Below are 21,991 nucleotides of genomic sequence, written 5' to 3'. Positions count from 1 at the left end.
AAAGGTCCCTGGCAGCCCAAATTCCTCTCTGTTGGACTCTCAACCTGGGACTGACCAGCTCAATTATTTTCAGTGGAAAAGTGTAAGGAAAAAAAGGGCAGGCAAACGTGTCAGGTGCAATGAAACGTTCGTGTCTCAGCCACGGCTGTGGATCTAAAGTAGGTCAGGGAACAGTTGCAAACCAATCACACGCCAAGCAGCGGGTCCAGATGGCACCTGCCCGCGGGCAGGGACTGGCACTGGCCTTCCCAGGGCACAGAAACTGGGTTGGGAAGTTCAGTAAGGATTGAGGAATGCGTGTGTGGGAGCTGGGGAAGGCTGATGGTGTTCTGAGGATCAGGAGGGGCATTTGGAGGAGAAGAGATGATGTTGGTGAGGATCAGGAGGGTCATTTGGAGAACAGATGATGGTCCTGAGGATGAGAAGGGGCATTTGGAGGAGAACAGATGATGTTGGTGAGGATCAGGAGGGGTATTTGGAGAACAGATGATGGTCCTGAGGATGAGAAGGGGCATTTGGAGGAGAACAGATGATGTTGGTGAGGATCAGGAGGGGCATTTGGAGAACAGATGATGTTGGTGAGGATCAGGAGGGGCATTTGGAGGATTGAAGCTGATGGTCCTGAGAATGAGGAGGGGCATTTGGAGGAGAACAGATGATGGTCCTGAGAATGAGGAGGGGCATTTGGAGGAGAGCAGATGATGTTGGTGAGGATCAGGAGGGGCATTTGGAGAACAGATGATGGTCTTGAGGATGAGAAGGGGCATTTGGAGGAGAACAGATGATGTTCTGAGGATGAGGGGGGGCATTTGGAGGAGAACAGATGATGTTGGTGAGGATCAGGAGGGGCATTTGGAGAACAGATGATGGTCTTGAGGATGAGAAGGGGCATTTGGAGGAGAACAGATGATGTTCCTGAAGAGGATAAGGAGGGGTATTTGGAGGAGAACAGATGATGGTACTGAGGATCAGGGGGGGCATTTGGAGAACAGATGATGTTGCTGAAGATGTGGAGGGACCTTTGGAGGAGAGAAACTGATGTTGCTGAGGATGAGGAGGGTCATTTGGAGAACAGATGATGTTGCTGAGGATGAGGAGGGGCATTGAAGGAGAGCTGCTGATGTTCTGAGGATGAGGAGGGACATTTGGAGGAGAGCAGATGATGGTCCTGAGGATGAGAAGGGACATTTGGAGAAGAGCAGATGATGGTCCTGAGGATGAGAAGGGGCATTTGGAGGAGAACAGATGATGATGATGCTGAGGATGAGGAGGGACATTTGGAGGATTGAAGCTGATGTTCCTCAGGATGAGGAGGGGCATTTGGAGAACAGATGATGTTCCTGAAGATGAGGAGGGGCATTTGAAGGAGAGCTGCTGATGTTCCTCAGGAGGATGAGGAGGGGCATTGAAGGAGAGCTGCTGATGTTGCTGAGAATGAGGAGGGACATTTGGAGGAGAAGAGATGATGTTCCTGAGGGGCATTTCTTGGTGTGCCCTTCCCTCTGTTAGTTCTATGAGAACAATTAAGGGATGTTGGAACCAAGAATCTGGCAGGATTTGGGAAAATTGGAAGTGATGCTCCTGGAGAAATCTTCCTCTTGAGTTGCCCACATGAGGCTGGGGTTGCTCGAGATGAGGTTTGATGGCCCTACCACCAGTCAGAGCCACAGAGGCCCCAGCAGGTGATGCTGGGGGAGGAAGGGTGGTTGGCAGGACTCCAGGGGTTTCCATCCATGTTTCCATCTGGGTCTGGAGGGCTCAGCAGAGCTGGAGCCGACCCCTCTGGCTGTGCTTTGCCTCTCAGTGCAGAGCCAACCCCAAGGGGGAGAGCTGGACCTCCTGGAGGGGAAACAGCCCAGAAACTGTCCCAGGAAAGGCCCCAATGGGCTCTGTCTGTGGTGGGTCAGGCCAGGGGCCGTGGTTGGGAGTCAGGTGCCCAGTGTGGGCACTGGGTGGTCAATGATGGCTGTTAAAAGCCCACTGGTCTGAAGGACTCCTCGTGTGGCTCTGCTGGGTTCCCAGTCCCCAGGTTTCCATCCCAGAGTCCAAGCACTGCTTGCCCATCACAGTCACCAGCACTGGGCCAAAGAAGGTCAGAGTGGAAGGCTGGAAATCCAGGGATGAAGGACATTCTTACAGTGTTTGTGGAGATCTGTGGTGTTGGGCTGTTCCATCATTTCTTCCATATCCTCAAGTTCCACAGACCTGCAGACAGAGGATGCCATGGATGGCGAGGGCTGCGCTCTGGTGTCTTGGCTGGACTTGGGAGGTTGGATCCTGAGGGGTTGGCAGTGCCCCCACACACCCCCTGTGGCACCTCCTGGTCCCTGGTGGTCAGTGCAGCTCCAGCTCTGGAGCAGAGCCTTGTCTCCCACCATTCCAGGAGGGTTTGGAGCCTTTCTCTGTTCCCTGATGCCTTGGAGGGATCCCTGGGTCTCCTTTTCTGTCAGCCTTGGGTGGTGGTGCAGGAGCTGCACAAGGAGAGCTCACTCCAAGGTGATCCCAAGTGGGGTGTCCAGTTCCCACACCCCCCCTGCAACTGCCAGTGGGAAAAGGGAACAGGAGCACCAGGAGCCAGTCAGGGTGGACAGTGGAAATGGGGTGGTGTCTGGACCTCCCTGAGATGCTTCTGTGTCCATTTGCTTGCCCTGTTGGTGTTCAAGTCTCAACTCCACATCAACAGTTGCCAGTGAAATGTGTCACTCCAGTCAGGAAGGTCGGGTGTGCACCACGTCACCTGCTTTAATTAAAGCTTGGGCAGTGTGTTAATTGCTCACTGGAATCCTGTCAGTTGGATCCTGTGCCAGATGCTCCATAATTGTCATGGTCCATCTCCTTGGGAAGTTTTCTTGGCCTGCAAGTTTTCAAGTCTTTGTTTCAGCTGATCAGCAGCTGCCTCTGCTTTGACCTTGTGGTGGGTGACACAGGAGCCTCTTCCTGCTTCGTTTGGAATAACCCTGGCACAGGTTCCCAGAGAAGCTGTGGCTGCCCCTGGATCCCTGGAAGTGTCCAAGGCCAGGCTGGAGCACCCTGGGCTATGGGAGGTGTCCCTGCCCATGGCAGGGGTGGCACTGGATGGACTTTACGGTCCCTTCCCACCCAAACCATCCTGGGATTCTGTGACTCTCTGACACGATGTGGACTCAGCTCTGCAGCTGTTGGGATCCTCCCACTGCCCTTCCCAAAGTGCCTCCCACCCTCTGGAGCTTTTGGAGGGCTGGTACAAATCCAGGGACTCGCTGAGCTGTGGTGGAAGTTCTTCTGAGCTTTGCTGCAGAAGCTTTGGCTGTTCTGCTGGGGGTGTCCAGAACTGAAGGAGCTGCTGGGCCCAGGACTGGGGGAAGTTCTGAAGCTCCACTTTGGTCTTCACTGCACTTCTTTGCCAGTACAGAACTGTGGATGGGAATTATCTTCCAGGACAGAGCAGAAACACTCCTCAGCTTTCTCTGCTTTCCTGCATCATCCTTGCTAATGGGATTGGGTGGCACCAGCCACAGGTCTGGCAGTGCCAGGATTTCCTCCAGGGATTGATCCTCAGAGTCCAGGCAGGACCCTCCATGTGCTGAGTGTAACAAGGTGAAACAGAAGAATGAAAAATGCCCCAAAGTCTTGCAGGGAAAAGTTTGAGCTGCTTCAGGCTGGTGGATTTTCTCTGGAGGGAGGAGCTGAAACCTCCTCTCCCAGTGCCACGTCTGGGAATTGCTTGGAGAGGAGAAGCTGCAAGTTTAATTAACATGCACTTGCAGCAGTTCAGCTGCAGCTTCCCAAGTGCAGAGAGAGCTCTGGGTGCAGCTGGGAGGGGCTGGCACCGAGCAGGGCCAGGGCAGGGAGTGGGGAGGGGCAGCAGTGCAGGGGCTGGGCTGCCCCCTCAGCCTGTCCATTCCCTTCGGCTTTCATTCCTGGAAAAAAGTACCTGGAAGAGGTCTTGGAGTGCCTGTTGGATGGGAGAGAATCCTGGGCATAATCTGGCACGTGTGAGGACATGCTGTGTGTCCTCTGCAGTCTGGGAGCTGATCTGTGCCTCCTCCAGTTTGGGAGATGCTGCATCTTCTCCACTTTGGGAAATGCCATGTGCCCTTTCCAGTTTGGAAATGCCATCTGTCTGCTCCAGTTGGGGATATTCCCTGTGCTCTTTCCAGTTTGGAAATCCATGTGTCTGCTCCAGTTCAAGACATTCCCTGTGCCCTTTCCAGTTTGGCCATGCCCTGTGTCTGCTCCAGTTCAGGATATTCCCTGTGCCCTTTCCAGTTTGGAAATGCCCTGTGTCTCCTCCAGTTTGGGAATATTCCATGTGTGGAAACGCCCTGTGTCTGCTCCAGTTCGGGATATTCCCTATGCCCTTTCCAGTTTGGAAATCCATCTGTCTCCTCCAGTTTGGGATACTCCATGTGCCCTTTCCAGTTTGGCAATGCCCTGTGCCTCCTCCAGTTGGGGATATTCCCTGTGCCCTTTCCACATTGGCAATGCCCTGTGTCTGCTCCAGTTCAGGATATTCCCTGTGCCCTTTCCAGTTGGGAAATGCCCTGTGCCTCCTCCAGTTCAGGATATTCCCTGTGCCCTTTCCAGTTTGGCAATGCCCTCTGTCTCTTCCACTTTGGGATATTCCCTGTGCCCTTTCCACATTGGCAATGCCCTGTGTCTCCTCCAGTGTGGGATATTCCCTGTGCCCTTTCCAGTTGGGAAATGCCCTGTGCCTCCTCCAGTTCAGGACATTCCCTGTGCCCTTTCCAGTTTGGCAATGCCCTGTGTCTGCTCCAGTTCAGGATATTCCCTGTGCCCTTTCCAGTTTGGCCATGCCCTGTGTCTGCTCCAGTTCGGGATACTCCCTGTGCCTGTTCCACTTCGGTAAACTCCGAGTCCCTTCTCCAGTTTCGGGAGGTGCTTTGAGCTTTCGCTGCTTTGCTGTGTAATTTTCCACTATTAAAATGGAAATGTGGCCGCTCAGCTCGGGACTGCGCAGACATTTGCACTCCTCGTGCTCTGCTCTTGCCATGAATATTCAGCGTGGAAGCAGCGAATCCAAACAGCGCTGATTGCGCTGGGGCTCGTCGGGCTGCGGTGCCAATCCAGGTGCCCGCGGAGCATCCCGGGGCTGGGGGCACCCAGTGGCTCCCAGTGGCACCCAGTGCCCCCGTGCCAGTGCACCGGCCCCCCGTGGGTCCCTCCTGGAGGGCAGAGCTGCCCCTGGGAGGGTCGGATGTTGCCTGCGGAGCATCCCTGGACTGGGAGCTGCTTGGGGAGCGCTGGTGGCACCCAGTGGCACCCAGTGGCACCCAGTGGCACCCAGTGCCCCCGTGCCAGGGCACCGGCCCCCCGTGAATCCCTCCTGGAGGGCAGAGCTGCCCCTGGGAGGGTCGGATGCTGCCTGTGGAGCATCCCTGGGCTGGGGGCTGCTCAGGGAGCGCTGGTGGCACCCAGTGGCACCCAGTGGCACCCAGTAGCACCCAGTGGCTCCCAGTGGCACCCAGTGCCAGGGCACCGGCCCCCCGTGGATCCCTCCTGGAGGGCAGAGCTGCCCCTGGGAGGGTCGGATGCTGCCTGTGGAGCATCCCTGGGCTGGGGGCTGCTTGGGGAGCGCTGGGGGTACCCAGTGGCTCCCAGTGGCACCCAATGGCACCCAGTGGCACCCAGTGCCAGGGCACCAGCCCCCCGTGCGTCCCTCCTGGAGGGCAGAGCTGCCCCTGGGAGTGTCGGATGTTGCCTGCGGAGCATCTCGGGGCTGGGGGCTGCTTGGGGAGCGCTGATCGCACCCAGTGGCTCCCAGTGGCACCCAGTGGCACCCAGTGCCCCCGTGCCAGGGCACCAGCCCCCCGTGGGTCCTTCCTGGAGGGCAGAGCTGCCCCTGGGAGGGTCGGATGTTGCCTGCGGAGCATCCCTGGGCTGGGGGCTGCTTGGGGAGCGCTGGTCGCACTCAGTGGCTCCCAGTGGCACCCAGTGCCCCCGTGCCAGGGCACCAGCCCCCCGTGGGTCCCTCCTGGAGGGCAGAGCTGCCCGTGGGAGGGTCGGAGGCAGCGGGGCTGGCGCGGGCACGGCTCGGCTCGGAGCGGCGCTGTCATGGAAACGGAGCGCGTTCGTTTTGCTGCAGGAACGCAGTAAACAGACTTTGATTAAACTCCTGAGAAGGTGGAGAAAAGAATCTTCAAAGCTGATTGTGTGAACAGGGCGAAGTTGTTTTGCTTTATTGCTCTCCCTTCCCCACCGGGGATGGTGCTTTTTGGGGGATGGAATGAGGAAACCTCCCTCAGAACGGGAGATCTGGCAGGGGATGGAATGTGTCCTGCTTCTTTCTGGCTCCTGGAGTTCAGGCTCAGTGGTTTATCCTCCTCCTCCTCATCATTATTCTTGTTCCTGGCTTCAGGCAGGCTGAGGAGTGCTGGTTTATCCTCATTATTCTTATTCTTGTTCCTGGTTTCAGGCAGGTTGAGGAGTGGTGGAAGTGGCCAAAGTGCATCCTGGGTCTCAACCAGCATTTTGGGACATCCTGGCACGTCCCACCACCCCTGAGTCTCCTGGGCAGGACTTCACCTGCCACACCACAGCAGACCAGCTCTTCCCAGTATAAACTGGGGTCAGGAGCAAACTGCCAATGTGGAACCAGGGGCTCCATGCCAAGGTTTGGCACTTCAGCTGCTGGCTGGGGAGCAGCTCCTCAGAGCTCATGCCAGGTCTCCTCCTGCTTCCCTGTCCCTGCTCTGAGGCCTGGGGACAAGGAGCCTTCTCTGAGCAGTGTGTCCTTGTGGCCAAGAAGGTCACTGGGGGCCTGGGGGGCATTGGGAATGGCACTGCCAGCAGGTTGAGGGAAGTGATGGGTGTCCTGCTGAACAGAGATAGACCAAACTCTCTGTAGAGCTGAGAGTGACCTAATTTTTGACTGAATGAAGCCACTTGCTGTGCTGGAGAGGCCTTAAGAGTGTGGAGTAGGTGGGATTGTGGCACCTTCTCTGTCCCTGTGCTGGGGCTGAGCTCTGGCTGTCCCAGAGCCAGGCATTGGTTGACCCAGTAAGACAAATGAGGGAGCTGGGGGGGCTGAGCCTGGAGCAAAGGAGGCTCAGGGGGCACCTTCTGGCTCTGCAATCCCTGCCAGGAGGGGGGAGCCGGGACAGGGGGTCGGGCTGTGCCCCAGGGCACAGGGACAGGAGGAGAGGGCACGGCCTCAGGCTGGGCCAGGGCAGGGGCAGGGGGCACAGGAGGAGGAATTTGGTGCTGGAAAGGGTGGTCAGGGCCTGGCAGGGGCTGCCCAGGGAGGTTTGGAGTGCCCAGCCCTGGAGGTGCCCAAGGCAGGACTGGCCATGGCACTGAGTGCTCTGGGCTGGGGGCCAAGGTGGGCATCGGGCACAGGGTGGGCTGCATGGGCTGGCAGGGCTGTGCCAAGGTGGGCATCGGGCACAGGGTGGGCTCCATGGGCTGGCAGGGCTGTGCCAAGGTGGGCATCGGGCACAGGGTGGGCTCCATGGGCTGGGAGGGCTTTGCCAAGGTGGGCATCAGGCACAGGGTGGGCTCCATGGGCTGAGAGGGCTTTTCCAAGGTGGGCATCAGGCACAAGGTGGGCTCCATGGGCTGGGAGGGCTGTGCCAGCCTCAGAGATCCTGGGATTAAAGCAAAGAGTTCTGGTTGGTTTGGTGCTCCCACCCTGGGCTCCCCCAGAGCACCAGGTGTGTCCCTGAGGTGTCCCTTGGAGCACACGGTGCTCCCCCAGGAGCAAACCCCATGCTGGGTCCCTTACTTGCCTCTCCTAGGAAAGGCCACATGCAGTATGGGCATCTCTCCTGTCCCTTTGCCACCTGGCTGTGGCACAGACAACCTTCTCTCCCACGCTGGTGCCACATCCAGCAGATTTCCCCTCCCCTGCTGTCTCCATCGCGTTGCATGTCTCGGCCAAGAACATTCTTGTACCTCCCTGATTACATCCAATTTGTGCCCAGAAAGGCCTGGGGCTGGGCTGTGTCTGCCTGGCAGAGCCCTGGCAGAGCCTCCAGCCTGGCTGGGGGTGAGGCTGGGCTTTGATGAGGGCTTTGGAACAGCTCTGGAGTGTCTGGGGATCGAATCCTCCGTCACTCGGGCGAGAGCAGTTCTGCTCCTGCAGCTTCTCTGCCCTGTCAAGCTGCCTGGATCTCTTCTCCTCAGAGGCTTTCCCAGGCACGTCCTGTCATTTCTGGCTCTCCAGTCTCTGAGAAGGAGCATCTGGTCTTGCTCCAGTTGCCTCCCTGGCAGCGCAGTGGCCCTGACATGGCAGTCCTGTGGCAAAGCTCAGCCCTGCAGTCAGCGCAGGTGAGATGTCCCTCACCTCAGGCTCTGCTCCGACATTCCCCAGGACTTTGCTGGTCCAGGGGGCACCTGGATCCTTGGGATGGGACACCTGAGAGCCTCTGAAATCCTCACATGTATCAGCTGAAGGTCCGTGCTGCTGGGAGGGGGCTGGAAAGTGGCTTTGTCCCTCATTTTTGGGGAGTCTCTTGCCTGTAGATCCCCCTTTGGCAGGAGAGCCAGGCTGGGCCAATCCCACCCCTCCTGTGGCTTTGGGGCATGGGGGGCAATTCAGTGCCACAGACAGGGCAGGTACATCCTGTGTTTGAGGAGACTGCAGTGGTGACTCTGTCCTCTTAATCTGCCTCTGGAATTACATATTTGGGAATCTTTGGCTTTCCAGCCTGTCCTGTGACCTGGATCTCTTTTCCTCCTGTCCATTTTATGTTCCCTCCTGCCCTTGTTGTGGTAAATGGGTTGGTGCCTGGAGGGCATCCCTGGCTACTCCTCCAGCCTCCCTGTGCTCCCTCTGGGTGGGAATCCCAGGCAGAGGTTGAGTTTCCCGTGGTTTCCAGCTGGATCCTGCCCTGCTGCAGGGAGGGAGCACTGGGGGGTGGAAGGTGGTGGCTGGGTGGGATTTATCTGACAGGCTGAGTTAAGGCACTTGCCCTCCATCCGTTGGCCCCAGTCCCGCCCCAGCTCTCCTGGAGCCCTTGCAGGCCCTGCAGGCTCGGGTGGGCTCTGCTGTGCTGAGCTCAGGGCTGGGGAACTGGGACTGGGAGGTCACAGAGTTTCTCAGGCCCCCACCCCACAACTGCTCCATTCCCCGGTGCTGTCGGTCCCTGGGAGCCCATCATGGGTGTGCCCACATGGCCACTTTGGAATCCCAGAATTCCTGAGGTTGGCAAAGTTCTGTGAGCCCATGGAGCCCACCCTGTGCCCGATGCCCACCTTGGCACAGCCCTCCCAGCCCATGGAGCCCACCCTGCGCCCAATGCCCACCTTGGCAAAGCCCTCCCAGCCCATGGAGCCCACCCTGCGCCCAATGCCCACCTTGGCAAAGCCCTCCCAGCCCATGGAGCCCACCCTGTGCTCGATGCCCACCTTGGCAAAGCCCTGCCAGCCCATGGAGCCCACCCTGTGCTCGATGCCCACCTTGGCAAAGCCCTTGCAGCCCATGGAGCCCACCCTGTGCTCGATGCCCACCTTGGCAAAGCCCTCCCAGCCCCTGGAGCCCACCCTGTGCCCGATGCCCACCTTGTCCCCCAGCCCAGAGCACTCAGTGCCACGGCCAGTCCTGCCTTGGGCACCTCCAGGACTGGGCACTCCACCACACCAAGAAAGTTCCTTGTGTTTCCAGGGGCTGTTTCCAATTTCTGATAACTTTCACTCCTCCAGCCCCTTGCTTGGCATCCATTTCATGTTCACTCCTCTGATTTTTCCACAGTTGTTTTCTCCAAGTGATTTAGTCCAGAATTAAATGTCTCCTGGAGCTCTGCCACATGTCTGGGTGACACATGGATCTGACTTGGCAAACCTTGTCCAGCCTTGGTGGGACATCCCTCCCTGCTGGTGGAGGCCACGTGTGGATGTGGCACTTGGGTTTAGTGGGTGACCTTTGCTGTGCTGGGTGACAGCTGGACTGGATGGTCTCAGAGAGGTTTTCCAGCACTGATGGCTCTGTGGTTCCAGAATTCTGGCCTGCTTTTCCTGCTGGCTGTGGGTGCTGTGGGCAGGAGGGGATGGCAGGAGGTTGGGGGTGGCAGGAGGTCAGCAGAAATCCCCCCATGCAGGGTTGGGACTCACCAAAGAGCAAACACATCATGTTGCTGTGGCAACAGCAGGACTTATGGGAGCCGGAAATTCTGGTGCTTCCAACCAAAAATATTCCTCAGAAAAATCTTCCAATTGCAGCCACACAGCCAGGAAGGGCCTTCGGGGTGTCCAGCTGAGGGTGGCACAGGGTGGGGGCCTCGGGCAGGTCCTGCTCCATCCTCTGCAGCCCATCCGTGTGCCCTTGGAGCACGTTTGGGCATCACCTGTGGAGGATGCCCCGGGAGAGGTGGCCTTGGAAGGGCTGGGTTGAATGCAGAGGGGGTGGGAGGTCCCTGTTAGGGGGTTGCACCATTCCTGAGCCTGCTGGGAGTGGGAACACCTGTGACTGAGTGTGATGTACCTGTCCCTTGCTTTGGCCACTGTGGGGGCACCAGGAATGGGCTGGATGTGCCCAGCTCTGGGTGGTCCCACACCCAGCAGACAAACTTTGAGCCTGTTAAACTTCAGGATGGAATTGGACTCATTAAACCAAACACAGGAAAATGTGTCTTTGCTGACCCCACAGCGGAGCCTCTTCTGCTGCCACCACGTCTCGTTCCATTTCAGAGTTCACAGAGTCACTGATGTTGGAAAACACCTCTAAGACCATCGAGTCCAACTGTCCCCCAGCACTGCCAGGGCCACCACTGACCGTGTCCCAACATGCCACATCCACAGGGCTTTGAAATCCCTGCAGGGCTGGTGGTTTCCCTCTGTCCCTCAGCAGAGGTGCAGGCAGGGAGAGGCAGGAGTTTGTACCTTCAGGTGGATTAGGGAGATCCATTTCTTCCAAAAATGAGAGGAGTGTCTGGCCAGGGAGTAGCTTTTTCTGATCTTGATTTTGGGACGTTCCTGGAGCTGTGGATTAGGCTTCAAGACAAGGCTCTTGTGCCTCCAAAATGGAAGAGTACCCAGTGGCCAGGGTTAGTGCCACTGTCAGTGTCCTGTGCGTGTGTCACCAGCTCTGACCCGGGTGGTGGCTGGGGATGGGATCCTGGGGGTCCTGCTGCCCCTGGGTGTCAGTGCTGGCACTGCCTCCCCCTCCATCAGCGCTCCTTGATGCTTCCTGAGATGCCACCTCCCAGTCCTTCCTGCGTGGTGGTCCATGGTTGGGCCCACTTGTCCCTTGTGCTCCCAGGGCACAGCAGGGGGTGGAACACGATGGTCTTTAATGTCCCTTCCAACCCAAAGCGTTCTGTGATTCCATGAGTCCAAGAGAGGCCTCCAAAAGCAGAAAACCCGGGGCAGTTACCTGGGGTGGTTTCTCAGGGTGCCGCAGGGAGAAGAGCTGGAGCAGATGGAGCTGTGTCCTCCTCTGTCCTGGCAGTTCTTCCTCTCCCAACCAACTCCATGTGCATTCCAACCTGGAGAAGAGGACACAGAGGGGAGACCTCATTGCAGTTCCAGCTTCCTTGGGAAGGGCAGAGGAGGGGCAGGCACCGATCTCTGCTCTGTGGGTCCAGGCACAGCACCCAGGGAATGGCTGGAGCTGTGCCAGGGCAGGATCAGGGCACAGGGAATGGCTGGAGCTGTGCCAGGGCAGGGACAGGGCACAGGGAAGGGCTGGAGCTGTGCCAGGGCAGGGACAGGGCACAGGGAATGGCTGGAGCTGTGCCAGGGCAGGATCAGGGCACAGGGAATGGCTGGAGCTGTGCCAGGGCAGGGACAGGGCACAGGGAATGGCTGGAGCTGTGCCAGGGCAGGGACAGGGCACAGGGAATGGCTGGCGCTGTGCCAGGGCAGGGACAGGGCACAGGGAATGGCTGGAGCTGTGCCAGGACAGGGACAGGGCACAGGGAATGGCTGGAGCTGTGCCAGGGCAGGGTCAGGGCACAGGGAATGGCTGGAGCTGTGCCAGGGCAGGGTCAGGTTGGATCTCAGGGAAAGGTCCTTCCCCCAGAGGGTGGTGGGCACTGCCCAGGCTCCCCAGGGCTGTGGGCACAGCCCCGAGGCTGCCAGAGCTCCAGGAGGGTTTGGATGATGCTCTGGGGCACAGGGTGTGACTCCTGGGGATGGGTCTGTGCAGGGCTGAGGGTTGAACTGGATGACCCTTGTGGGTCCCTTCCAACCCAGCACATTCTGCCATTCTGTGACCCTCCTGTGACCCACCACCACCCAACCCAAGCATGGCCACCCAACCCAAGCACAGCCACCCAACCCAAGCATGGCCAGCCAACTCAAGCATGGCCTCCCAACCTGAGTATGGCCTCCCAACCCAAGCATGGCCACCCAACCCAACACATTCTGTGACTCCGTGACCCCCCTGTGACCCACCACCACCCAACCCAAGCATGGCCACCCAACTCGAGCACAGACATCCAACCCAAACACGGCCACCCACCCCAAGCACGGCCACCCAACCTAAGCATGGCCACCCAACCCGAGCATGGCCACCAAACCCAAGCACGGCCACCCAACCCAAGCACGGCCACCCAACCCGAGCACAGCCACCCAACCCAAGCACGGCCACCCAACCCAAGCACGGCCACCCAACCCGAGCATGGCCACCCAACCCGAGCATAGCCACCCAACCCAAGCACGGCCACCCAACCCAAGCATGGCCACCCAACCCAAGCACGGCCACCCAACCCGAGCACGGCCACCCAACCCAAGCATGGCCACCCAACCCAAGCACAGCCACCCAACCCAAGCATGGCCTCCCAACCCAAGCACAGCCACCCAACCCAAGCATGGCCACCCAACTCAACACATTCTCTGACTCCGTGACCCCCCTGTGACCCACCACCATCCAACCCAAGCATGGCCACCCAACCCAACACATTCTGTGACTCTGTGACCGCCCTATGAACCACCACCACCCAACCCAAGCACGGCCACCCAACCCAAGCACGGCCACCCAACCCAAGCACAGCCACCTACCCCAAGCACAGCCACCCAACCTGAGCACAGCCACCCAACCCAACACATTCTGTGACTCTGTGACCGCCCTATGAACCACCACCAACCAACCCAAGCACAGCCACCCAACCCAAGCACAGCCACCCAACCCAAGCACGGCCAGCCAACCTAAGCACAGCCACCTACCCCAAGCACAGCCACCCAACCCAAGCATGGCCACCCAACTCAACACATTCTCTGACTCCATGATCCCCCTGTGACCCACCACCATCCAACCCAAGCATGGCCACCCAACCCAAGCACAACCACCCACCCCAAGCACGGCCACCCACCCCCAGCCGCTCTCCCCACTCCCTAACGCTCTCTCCCCGTGTCTCCGCAGTGCCTTTCCGGGAGACCCCGAGCTACACGAGGCGGCGGCGGGTCCTGGGCAGTGGTGGCCTCGCGTCCCCGCGGCTGCTCCAGCGCTCGGCCAGCGACAACAACCTGAAGGCCGAGAGCCGCGCGTCCTACTCGCCGGTGCCGTCGCTGCGCAGCCTCCCGCCCCAGCTGCTGGTGCAGATGCAGGAGGCGGCGGGGCTGGTGGCAGGGGATGGCAGCCTGGCCAGCTCGGGCAGTGCCCGCAGCGCCCACAGCCGCTCCCCGTCCCTGCAGCGCGTGCAGGAGGAGAAGGAGGCGGATCTGCCCACGCTCCGGAGGAGCAGCCGCGGCAAGGCCAGGTATGGGCACGGCGGGAGCGGTGAGAGGGTGTCCTGTGGCATGGCTGGTGTGGGAGGTCACATCTCTGTGGGGTTGGACACCATGGGATGCCAAGAGGGAAGTGGGAAACCTGGTGGAGCCTGGTGAAGCTCCTGTGAGGAGCAGGGCTGGCCAGGAGCCTGAATGAGGGTGTGCCATGGATGGCAAGTGTCCTCACACCTGTAGGGATTGGGGACCATGGGATGCCAAGTGGGAAATGGGAAGGCCAGCGGAGCCTGATGAAGCTCCTGTGAGGAGCAGGATTGGCTGAGGGGGAGCAGAGCGAGGGTGTCCTGTGCCATGGCCAATGTATGACGTCACACCTGTATGGGATGGGGCACCACAGGATCCTGGATGGGGAGCAGGAAGGGTGGTGGAGCCCAGGGAAGCTCCTGTGAGGAGCAGGACTGGCCAAGAGCCAGAGGGAGGGTGTGCCATGACTGGCACATGTCCTCACACCTACATGGGATTGGGGACCATGGGATCCCATGTATGGAGTGGGAAGGCTGGTGGAGCCCAGTGAAGCTCCTGTGAGGAGCAGGGCTGGCCAAGAGCCAGAGCAAAGGTGTCCTGTGCCATGGTCAGCATGTGCTCCTACACCTGTATGGGATGGGGCACCACGGGATGGGGCACCACAGGATCCCAAGTGGGAAGCAGGAAGGGCAATGGATCGTGGTGAAGCTCCTGTGAGGAGCAGGGCTGGCCAAGAGCAAGAGCGAGGGTGTCCTGTGCCATGGTCAGCGAGGGTGTCCTGTGCTTCCACACCTGTATGTGATGGGGCACCACAGGATGGGGTGCCACAGGATGGGGCACCACAGGATGGGGCACCACGGGATGGGGCACCACAGGATGGGGCACCACGGGATGGGGCATCATGGGATGGAGCACCACAGGATGGGGCACCACGGGATGGGGCACCACAGGATGGGGCACCACGGGATGGGGCACCACGGGATGGGGTGCCACAGGATGGGGCACCACAGGATCCCAAGTGGGAAGCAGGAAGGGCAATGGATCGTGGTGAAGCTCCTGTGAGGAGCAGGGCTGGCCAAGAGCAAGAGCGAGGGTGTCCTGTGCCATGGTCAGCATGTGCTTCCACACCTGTGTGTGATGGGGCACCACGGGATGGGGCACCGCGGGATGGGGTGCCACAGGATGGGGCACCACAGGATGGAGCACCACAGGATGGGGCACCACGGGATGGGGCACCACAGCATCCCGGGTGGGAAGCAGGAAGGCTGGCAGAGCCCAATGAAGCTCCCAGACCCACAGCAGGCACTGGGGGTCCCCCCAGCCATGCCAGCCCCCCGGTGTGCCCGTGGCTCCGGGGAGGGCGCGGAGCCCACGGTCGCGCTGGCGTTGCCATGACAATGAATATGCGTCTTGAAAACTAATCCTTGGAGGTGGCACATTGCAGAGAAGGCACCACCCAGCATGTCCCCACCCACCTGTGGCTGTCGTGGTTGTTGTGGCTGTCGTGGTTATTGTGGTTGCTGATGTTCCACCTACAGATCCAGTGCCCTTGGGGTGGCTCAGCCAAACCCATCAGCCTGGCAGTGCCCATGGCTGCCCTTGTCCCGTCTGGGTGGTGTTGGAAGGTGTCCCTGTGGTGCTGGAAGGTGTCCTTGTGGTGCTGGAAGGTGCCCTTGTGGTGTTGGAAGGTGTCCTTGTGGTGCTGGAAGGTGTCCTTGTGGTGCTGGAAGGTGTCCCTGTGGTACTGGAAGGTGTCTTTGTGGTGCTGGAAGGTGTCCTTGTGGTGCTGGAAGGTGTCCCTGTGGTGTTGGAAGGTGCCCTTGTGGTGCTGGAAGGTGTCCTTGTGGTGCTGGAAGGTGTCCCTGTGGTGTTGGAAGGTGTCCTTGTGGTACTGGAAGGTGTCCTTGGGGTGCTGGAAGGTGTCCCTGTGGTGTTGGAAGGTGTCCTTGGGGTGCTGGAAGGTGTCCTTGGGGTGCTGGAAGGTGTCCTTGTGGTGCTGGTGGTCTGGAGGTGTGGCAGTGACCTGGACCTTGTGTTATCCTGTGCCTGCCCATCACTTACTGGCCACTCCAGTGGGAATGTTGGCCCTGCTGCTGCTCACAGCTTCGGGTGGGAGCTGGGCATGGGCACCCATCCTGGCACAAGGGCTCTGTGCCACTTGTGTTGTGGGGCTGTGGGAGAGCAGGAGGTTCCTTTTGGTGATTGTGGGGTCAGGCTTTGAATTTGGAGTCCTCTGTCACAATCATGGAATCCCAGAGTGGTTTGGGTTGGGAGGGACCTTAAAGCCCACCCAGTGTCACCCCTGCCATGGGCAGGGACACCTCCCATAGCCCAGGGTGCTCCAAGCCCTGTCCAGCCTGGCATGGGACACTCCCAGGGATGGATCCAGGGGCAGCCACAGCTTCTCTAGGAAATCCATCCTGCCCACCCTCCCAGCCACCAATCCCTTCCCAATATCCCACCTATCCCTGCCCTCTGGCACTGGGAAGCCATTCCCTGTGTCCTGGCCCTCCATCCCTTGTCCCCAGTCCCTCCCCAGCTCTCCTGGAGCCCCTTCAGGCCCTGCCAGGGGCTCTCAGCTGTCCCTGGACCCTTCTCTTCTCCAGGTGACCCCCCAGCTCTCCCAGCCTGGCTCCAGAGCAGAGGGATCCAGCCCTGGAGCAGCTCCGGGGCCTCCTCTGGGCTCCTCCAGCAGCTCCAGCAGCTCCTGCTGTTGTTCCCAGGGCTGGGGCAGCTCTGCAGGGGGGTCTGACATGAACAGGGAATTTGGGGAAAAAGAAACACATCAATGAATGAAAAATAATGTAACTAAATGTAAAATAGCTGCTCCAGGGGAAAAAATGGAACTAGTCAAGTACCTGCCAGGATTCCTAATTAATAGTTTAACTCAGGAAAAGTTGCAGGATGGTTTCCAGACAGCTCAAAGGAGGCATCTGCTCCATGTGCAACTCCAGAAGAAAACAGTGTTGTTGGAGGAGCTAATGATGGATGAGGGGCTGGAGAACAGCCTTGCTCAGAGTCAGGGGTGGCACCTCCGAGTGCTGCCCATGGCAAGGACAGGGGAGGTGAAGGGTTTCCTGAAAACCATCAGGGATGAGGAATGAAAAAGCCTCTGCTTTGAAGAGAGATGTAGAAGAGCAGGATTGTTACCTTAGAAACGAGATGAGCAGGAGGAAATATGGGAAGAATATTGAAAATCCCAAGTGGCTGATGGGGGGAATGGGGAACCTCTGCCTGTTCTGTGGCATGAGGGGAAAGAGAATGCCAAGGAATGACTGGGAAGCCACACAAGCCCAGTCTGACACAGTGGGGCTTTCCCAGGCTTGGTTATTTCAGGAATTTGGGATGTTGCTGGAGCCATGCAGAGTGAGATTATAAAGGCATGAGGAGGTTGGTGTGGGTAAAAGATCCTGGTGGCTTTTATAATTGATAAGGGTTAGGAAGTATTCCCAAAATAACCCGGAGCAGCTGGTGGCCAGGAAGGAGGGAAGAGGAGCTGTGCCCAGTCCTGGCAAGGGGAGGGCAGGAACATGGCTGGGCAGGGCCATGCCAGGGATTTGGGCTCTGCCATGAGCTCATTTTATCCAATATACCTATAGAAGGGCATTTTGCTGCATTATTTTCAGGCACCTGTGTATGATTGCAGGGATTGGAGGATCGTGGGATTCATTGCAGAGTCTGGGGGAGGTGAAGGTCCCGTGTGTGAAACCTGAGTGTGCAGGGAATGAGTCACTGAGGCTGGAGGGGACCTTGGACACCATCAGGTCCCACTGTCAGCCCAGCACTGCCACACGTCCCCAAGTGCCACCTCCAGGGCTGGGCACTCCAACCCTCCCTGGGCAGCCCCTGCCAGGGCCTGACCACCCTTGCCAGCACCAAATTCCTCCTCCTCTGCCCCCTGCCCCTGCCCTGGCCCAGCCTGAGGCCGTGCCCTCTCCTCCTGTCCCTGTGCCCTGGGGCACAGCCCGACCCCCTGTCCCGGCTCCCCCCTCCTGGCAGGGATTGCAGAGCCAGAAGGTGCCCCCTGAGCCTCCTTTGCTCCAGGCTCAGCCCCCCCAGCTCCCTCAGCCCCTCCTGCTGCTCCAGCCCCTTCCCAGCTCTGCTCCCTGCCCTGCACACGCTCCAGCCCCTCAATGCCTTTCTAATCATGTGAGACCCAAAACTGGTGTCCAAGGCAGAACTGGCCGTGGCACTCAGTGCTCTGGGCTGGGTGACAAGGTGGGCATCGGGCACAGGGGGGGCTGGATGGCCCAGGGAGTCTCTTCCACCCTCAGGGATCCCGTGGTTCCACCGCTGTGTGTGCAGAAACTGCTCCCACAGAGTTCCGTGCTAACAAGTGCTTAGAGCAGCTAATTAATAGTGGGCTTTTGTTTGACTCAGAGTATTCCTTTCACTTGTGATTGGCCTTATTGCTCTGCCAGTCGGTGCCCAGCGTGTCTGTGGTGCTTTGACAGAGCTTTTATTCACTGCAGGGCTGGCAGAGCAGTGCAGAGATCCCCAGCTCAGCCCACTTTGCACTTCCCAGGGATGTTTCGTTGCCAAACAAAAAAGCCTTCACTTTGTGCTGAGTGACAGGGCATCATCCATAAACATGCAGAGTCCTCTCACATCTTCCTTGGAGAGTCTTGCAGAGAAATTGGTTCTGGGTCAGGTTTTTGTTAGAGAAAATATCCAGAAAATTTGGCATCTGCAGCGTTGCCCCAATTCCTGATTCTGGGGGCGAAAACTCGCAGCAAAATTCTGATTGTTTTGCAAATATATTCAGGATGGCAAAGAGAATTTAAATGTAAACTGGTTTAGCATCAGGGTGTCATTTTTTCCAGAAATGATGTTTGGAAGCACCTTGTGCCATGATGGCCTGAGGAGCAAAGGACTTGGGTGATAATCCATAGAATGATGGAGTCTTTGGGGTGGGAATGGCCCTTAAAGCCCATCCAGTGCCACCCCCTGCCATGGGCAGGGACACCTCCTGTTAGACCAGGTTGCTCCAAGCCTTGTCCAACCTGGCCCAGAAATCCTTGGATGAGCCTTGCATGGTGTGTCCCCAAAGGCCATTTGGTGTTTGTCTCCTTTGTGCCATAACCTGGTCCTGGGAGGGCCCTCGGGGTGGGTGTTGTTGGCACAGTTGGCTCTGAACCCCCCAGTTGTGTGATGTGTCCTCAGGGCTCCAGGGCAGCCCAGGAAGGGTCTAACCCAGAGACCTCTGTCTGTGCTCATCCTGTTCTTGGGAAGCCTCAGTGATGGACATTCCTGGTGTTTTCCTTTCTCCTGCCTCTCCCTGTCCCACCACTGGGAACTTTTCTAATGTCTGCTCTGAATGTTGTTCCCTGTAGTTGTTACACCACGTTTGCTCTGCTGTCCCTCCCCTTCACCCCATCCCAGCATCCCTGAGGCTGGCACAGCCCTGCCAGCCCCTGGAGCCCACCCTGTGCCCAATGCCCACCTTGGCACAGCCCTCCCAGCCCCTGGAGCCCACCCTGTGCCCAATGCCCACCTTGGAAAAGCCCTGCCAGCCCCTGGAGCCCACCCTGTGCCCAATGCCCACCTTGGCACAGCCCTCCCAGCCCCTGGAGCCCACCCTGTGCCCAATGCCCACCTTGGAAAAGCCCTGCCAGCCCATGGAGCCCACCCTGTGCCCAATGCCCACCTTGGAAAAGCCCTCCCAGCCCCTGGAGCCCACCCTGTGCCCAATGCCCACCTTGGAAAAGCCCTCCCAGCCCATGGAGCCCACCCTGTGCCCTATGCCCACCTTGGAAAAGCCCTGCCAGCCCCTGGAGCCCACCCTGTGCCCGATGCCCACCTTGGCACAGCCCTGCCAGCCCATGGAACCCACCCTGTGCCCGATGCCCACCTTGGCAAAGCCCTGCCAGCCCATGGAGCCCACCCTGTGCCCAATGCCCACCTTGGCAAAGCCCTGCCAGCCCATGGAGCCCACCCTGTGCCCGATGCCCACCCTGGCAAAGCCCTGCCAGCCCATGGAACCCACCCTGTGCTCAGTGCCCACCTTGGCAAATCCCTCCCAGCCCATGGAGCCCACCCTGTGCCCGATGCCCACCTTGGCCCCCAGCCCAGAGCACTCAGTGCCACGGCCAGTCCTGCCTTGGGCACCTCCAGGGCTGGGCACTCCAACCCTCCCTGGGCAGCCCCTGCCAGGGCCTGACCACCCTTGCCAGCACCAAATTCCTCCTCCTGTGCCCCCTGCCCCTGCCCTGGCCCAGCCTGAGGCCGTGCCCTCTCCTCCTGTCCCTGTGCCCTGGGGCACAGCCCGACCCCCTGTCCTGGCTCCCCCCTCCTGGCAGGGATTGCAGAGCCAGAAGGTGCCCCCTGAGCCTCCTTTGCTCCAGGCTCAGCCCCCCCAGCTCCCTCAGCCCCTCCTGCTGCTCCAGCCCCTTTCCAGCTCCGCTCCCTGCCCTGCACACGCTCCAGCCCCTCCGTGGCTCTGCTGCCTGAGGGGCCCAGACCTGCCCCAGCATTCCAGGAGGAGCCTCCCCAGGGGCTTGTACTGGCAGAACTGCCCTTGCAGCTCCCAGGGCCACCTTTTCCTTTCCAAATCCACGCTGATGTCTGGAGAAGTGACCCCCTCGTGTCTCTGTGTCAGCACTGCCTGTCTCTTCTCTCAGTTTTGGCCTTCCTTGATGCTCCATCCCATCTCTGTCCCCAGTTCTTTAGGATGGAATTGTGGAACCACAGGAAGCTCTGGGTTAGGAGGGACCTTAAAGCCCACCCAGTTCCAACTCCCAGGATTTGAGGTGGGGCCTCACCAGCCCCTCTGCTACCCCCAGACCACCCAAACACAGGGCAGGAGGAGGATTCCCTGCTCCAACACCCCCCACCCAAGGGTGGGGTCACCAGAGGTGTGTGAGGGGCTGAGCTGGCCCAGCACCTCCTTCACCAAGAGATGGAGGGATTGTAAAGATCCCTGTAAAAACACAGGAACTCCAGAGGGGCTGCAGAGAACAGCCCTGGGGCTTGTGTGGGTCCTGCTGAACTGACAGAGTTAAAACTACGCAGGAATCATCAACACACACGGACTGGGATGGGAAACACGTGGTTGTGTAGTGGGTTTGGTGGGGGGAGACCATGATGGTTCTCACACGTGGGGTGTGAGTCAGACATCACACACACCCAGCGGGGAGGGGGCCAGAGCAGTCACCAAACACAGCCCAGAACACAGCCCAGCTCTGCTGCCCCACTCCTGCTGCCCCGGGCACCACGTGGGCACAGCAATGCCCTGAGCTGGGACCTGGGAATGCCCCTCCTGGAGTGCTGGGGCAGGTCTGGGCCCCTCAGGCAGCAGAGCCACGGAGGGGCTGGAGCGTGTGCAGGGCAGGGAGCGGAGCTGGGAAGGGGCTGGAGCAGCAGGAGGGGCTGAGGGAGCTGGGGGGGCTGAGCCTGGAGCAAAGGAGGCTCAGGGGGCACCTTCTGGCTCTGCAATCCCTGCCAGGAGGGGGGAGCCGGGACAGGGGGTCGGGCTGTGCCCCAGGGCACAGGGACAGGAGGAGAGGGCACGGCCTCAGGCTGGGCCAGGGCAGGGGGCACAGGAGGAGGGATTTGGTGCTGGCAAGGGTGGTCAGGCCCTGGCAGGGGCTGCCCAGGGAGGTTTGGAGTGCCCAGCCAGAGGGGCTGAGCTTTCAGAAGTGCCAAGACTGAGGTGAGGGGTGGGCACTGCCATCCGTGACAAACCCCCTGCCTGTGCCAGCCCAGCACAAACACCTTGCCTTGTGTTTGCTCCAGTTTTTTCCCAAAGAATTGAAGTGCTGCCATATCTGTAGCTTTTCTCTTTCCCCCTTTCTGACCATTTGCTATTTTCCACTCTTTTGGACACACAACATGAGCCTTCAGAGACGACCTTGGCCACTCTTTGATTGCTTTAATCTCCTCTCAGCCTCCCTTCCAGGTGTGTAGTCAGGCACATCCAAATATCCCTAATTAATTCCTTCTTGTGGCTTCCAGGTAGGATCTCGCCTCTCTGCCTCTGAAATGTCACTGCTGATCCCCGATTTCAGCACATTGGTCTTTCTGGTTTCATCCATAGGAAGCTTTTCCTCTTTGTGATTAAGCAAAGGAGCCCCAGCAATTCCCAGCAATTCCTGGGATTTTGTCCTTTTGTCCAGTGTGTTTGGAGAATCAGTACCTGCTTCTCTCCACGGGGCATTTCCTCTCATCCTCAGGGCTCCAGGTGTGTTTGGCTGTTGGTTTCTGCTCTTTCTTTTCCTCTGGCCACTCCTGGGCTCCAGTTTCTGTAGGGTGTGTGGACTCAATGCCCCTGGATCCCTGGGAGAGTCCCAGGCCAGGTTGGATGGGGCTTGGAGCACCCTGGGACAGTGGGAGGTGTCCCTGCCCATGGCAGGGGTGGCACTGG

At 59.2% G+C, this 21,991-nt stretch overlaps 1 protein-coding gene across 1 annotated transcript in view; it reads left to right on the top strand.

Moving 5' to 3' along the window:
- Positions 1 to 21,991, top strand: part of SHANK3 (SH3 and multiple ankyrin repeat domains 3) — a 269,795-nt gene that overhangs the window by 103,730 nt on the left and 144,074 nt on the right. Inside the window, exon 11 of the mRNA XM_071550093.1 lies at positions 13,301 to 13,637. Coding sequence (XP_071406194.1) covers positions 13,301 to 13,637 — 337 coding nt within the window. The remainder of the gene's footprint in view (positions 1 to 13,300; positions 13,638 to 21,991) is intronic.

Source organism: Pithys albifrons, chromosome 3 (assembly GCF_047495875.1).
Source record: "Pithys albifrons albifrons isolate INPA30051 chromosome 3, PitAlb_v1, whole genome shotgun sequence".
NCBI lineage: Eukaryota > Metazoa > Chordata > Aves > Passeriformes > Thamnophilidae > Pithys > Pithys albifrons.
This window is presented reverse-complemented; position numbering and strand designations above follow the sequence as displayed.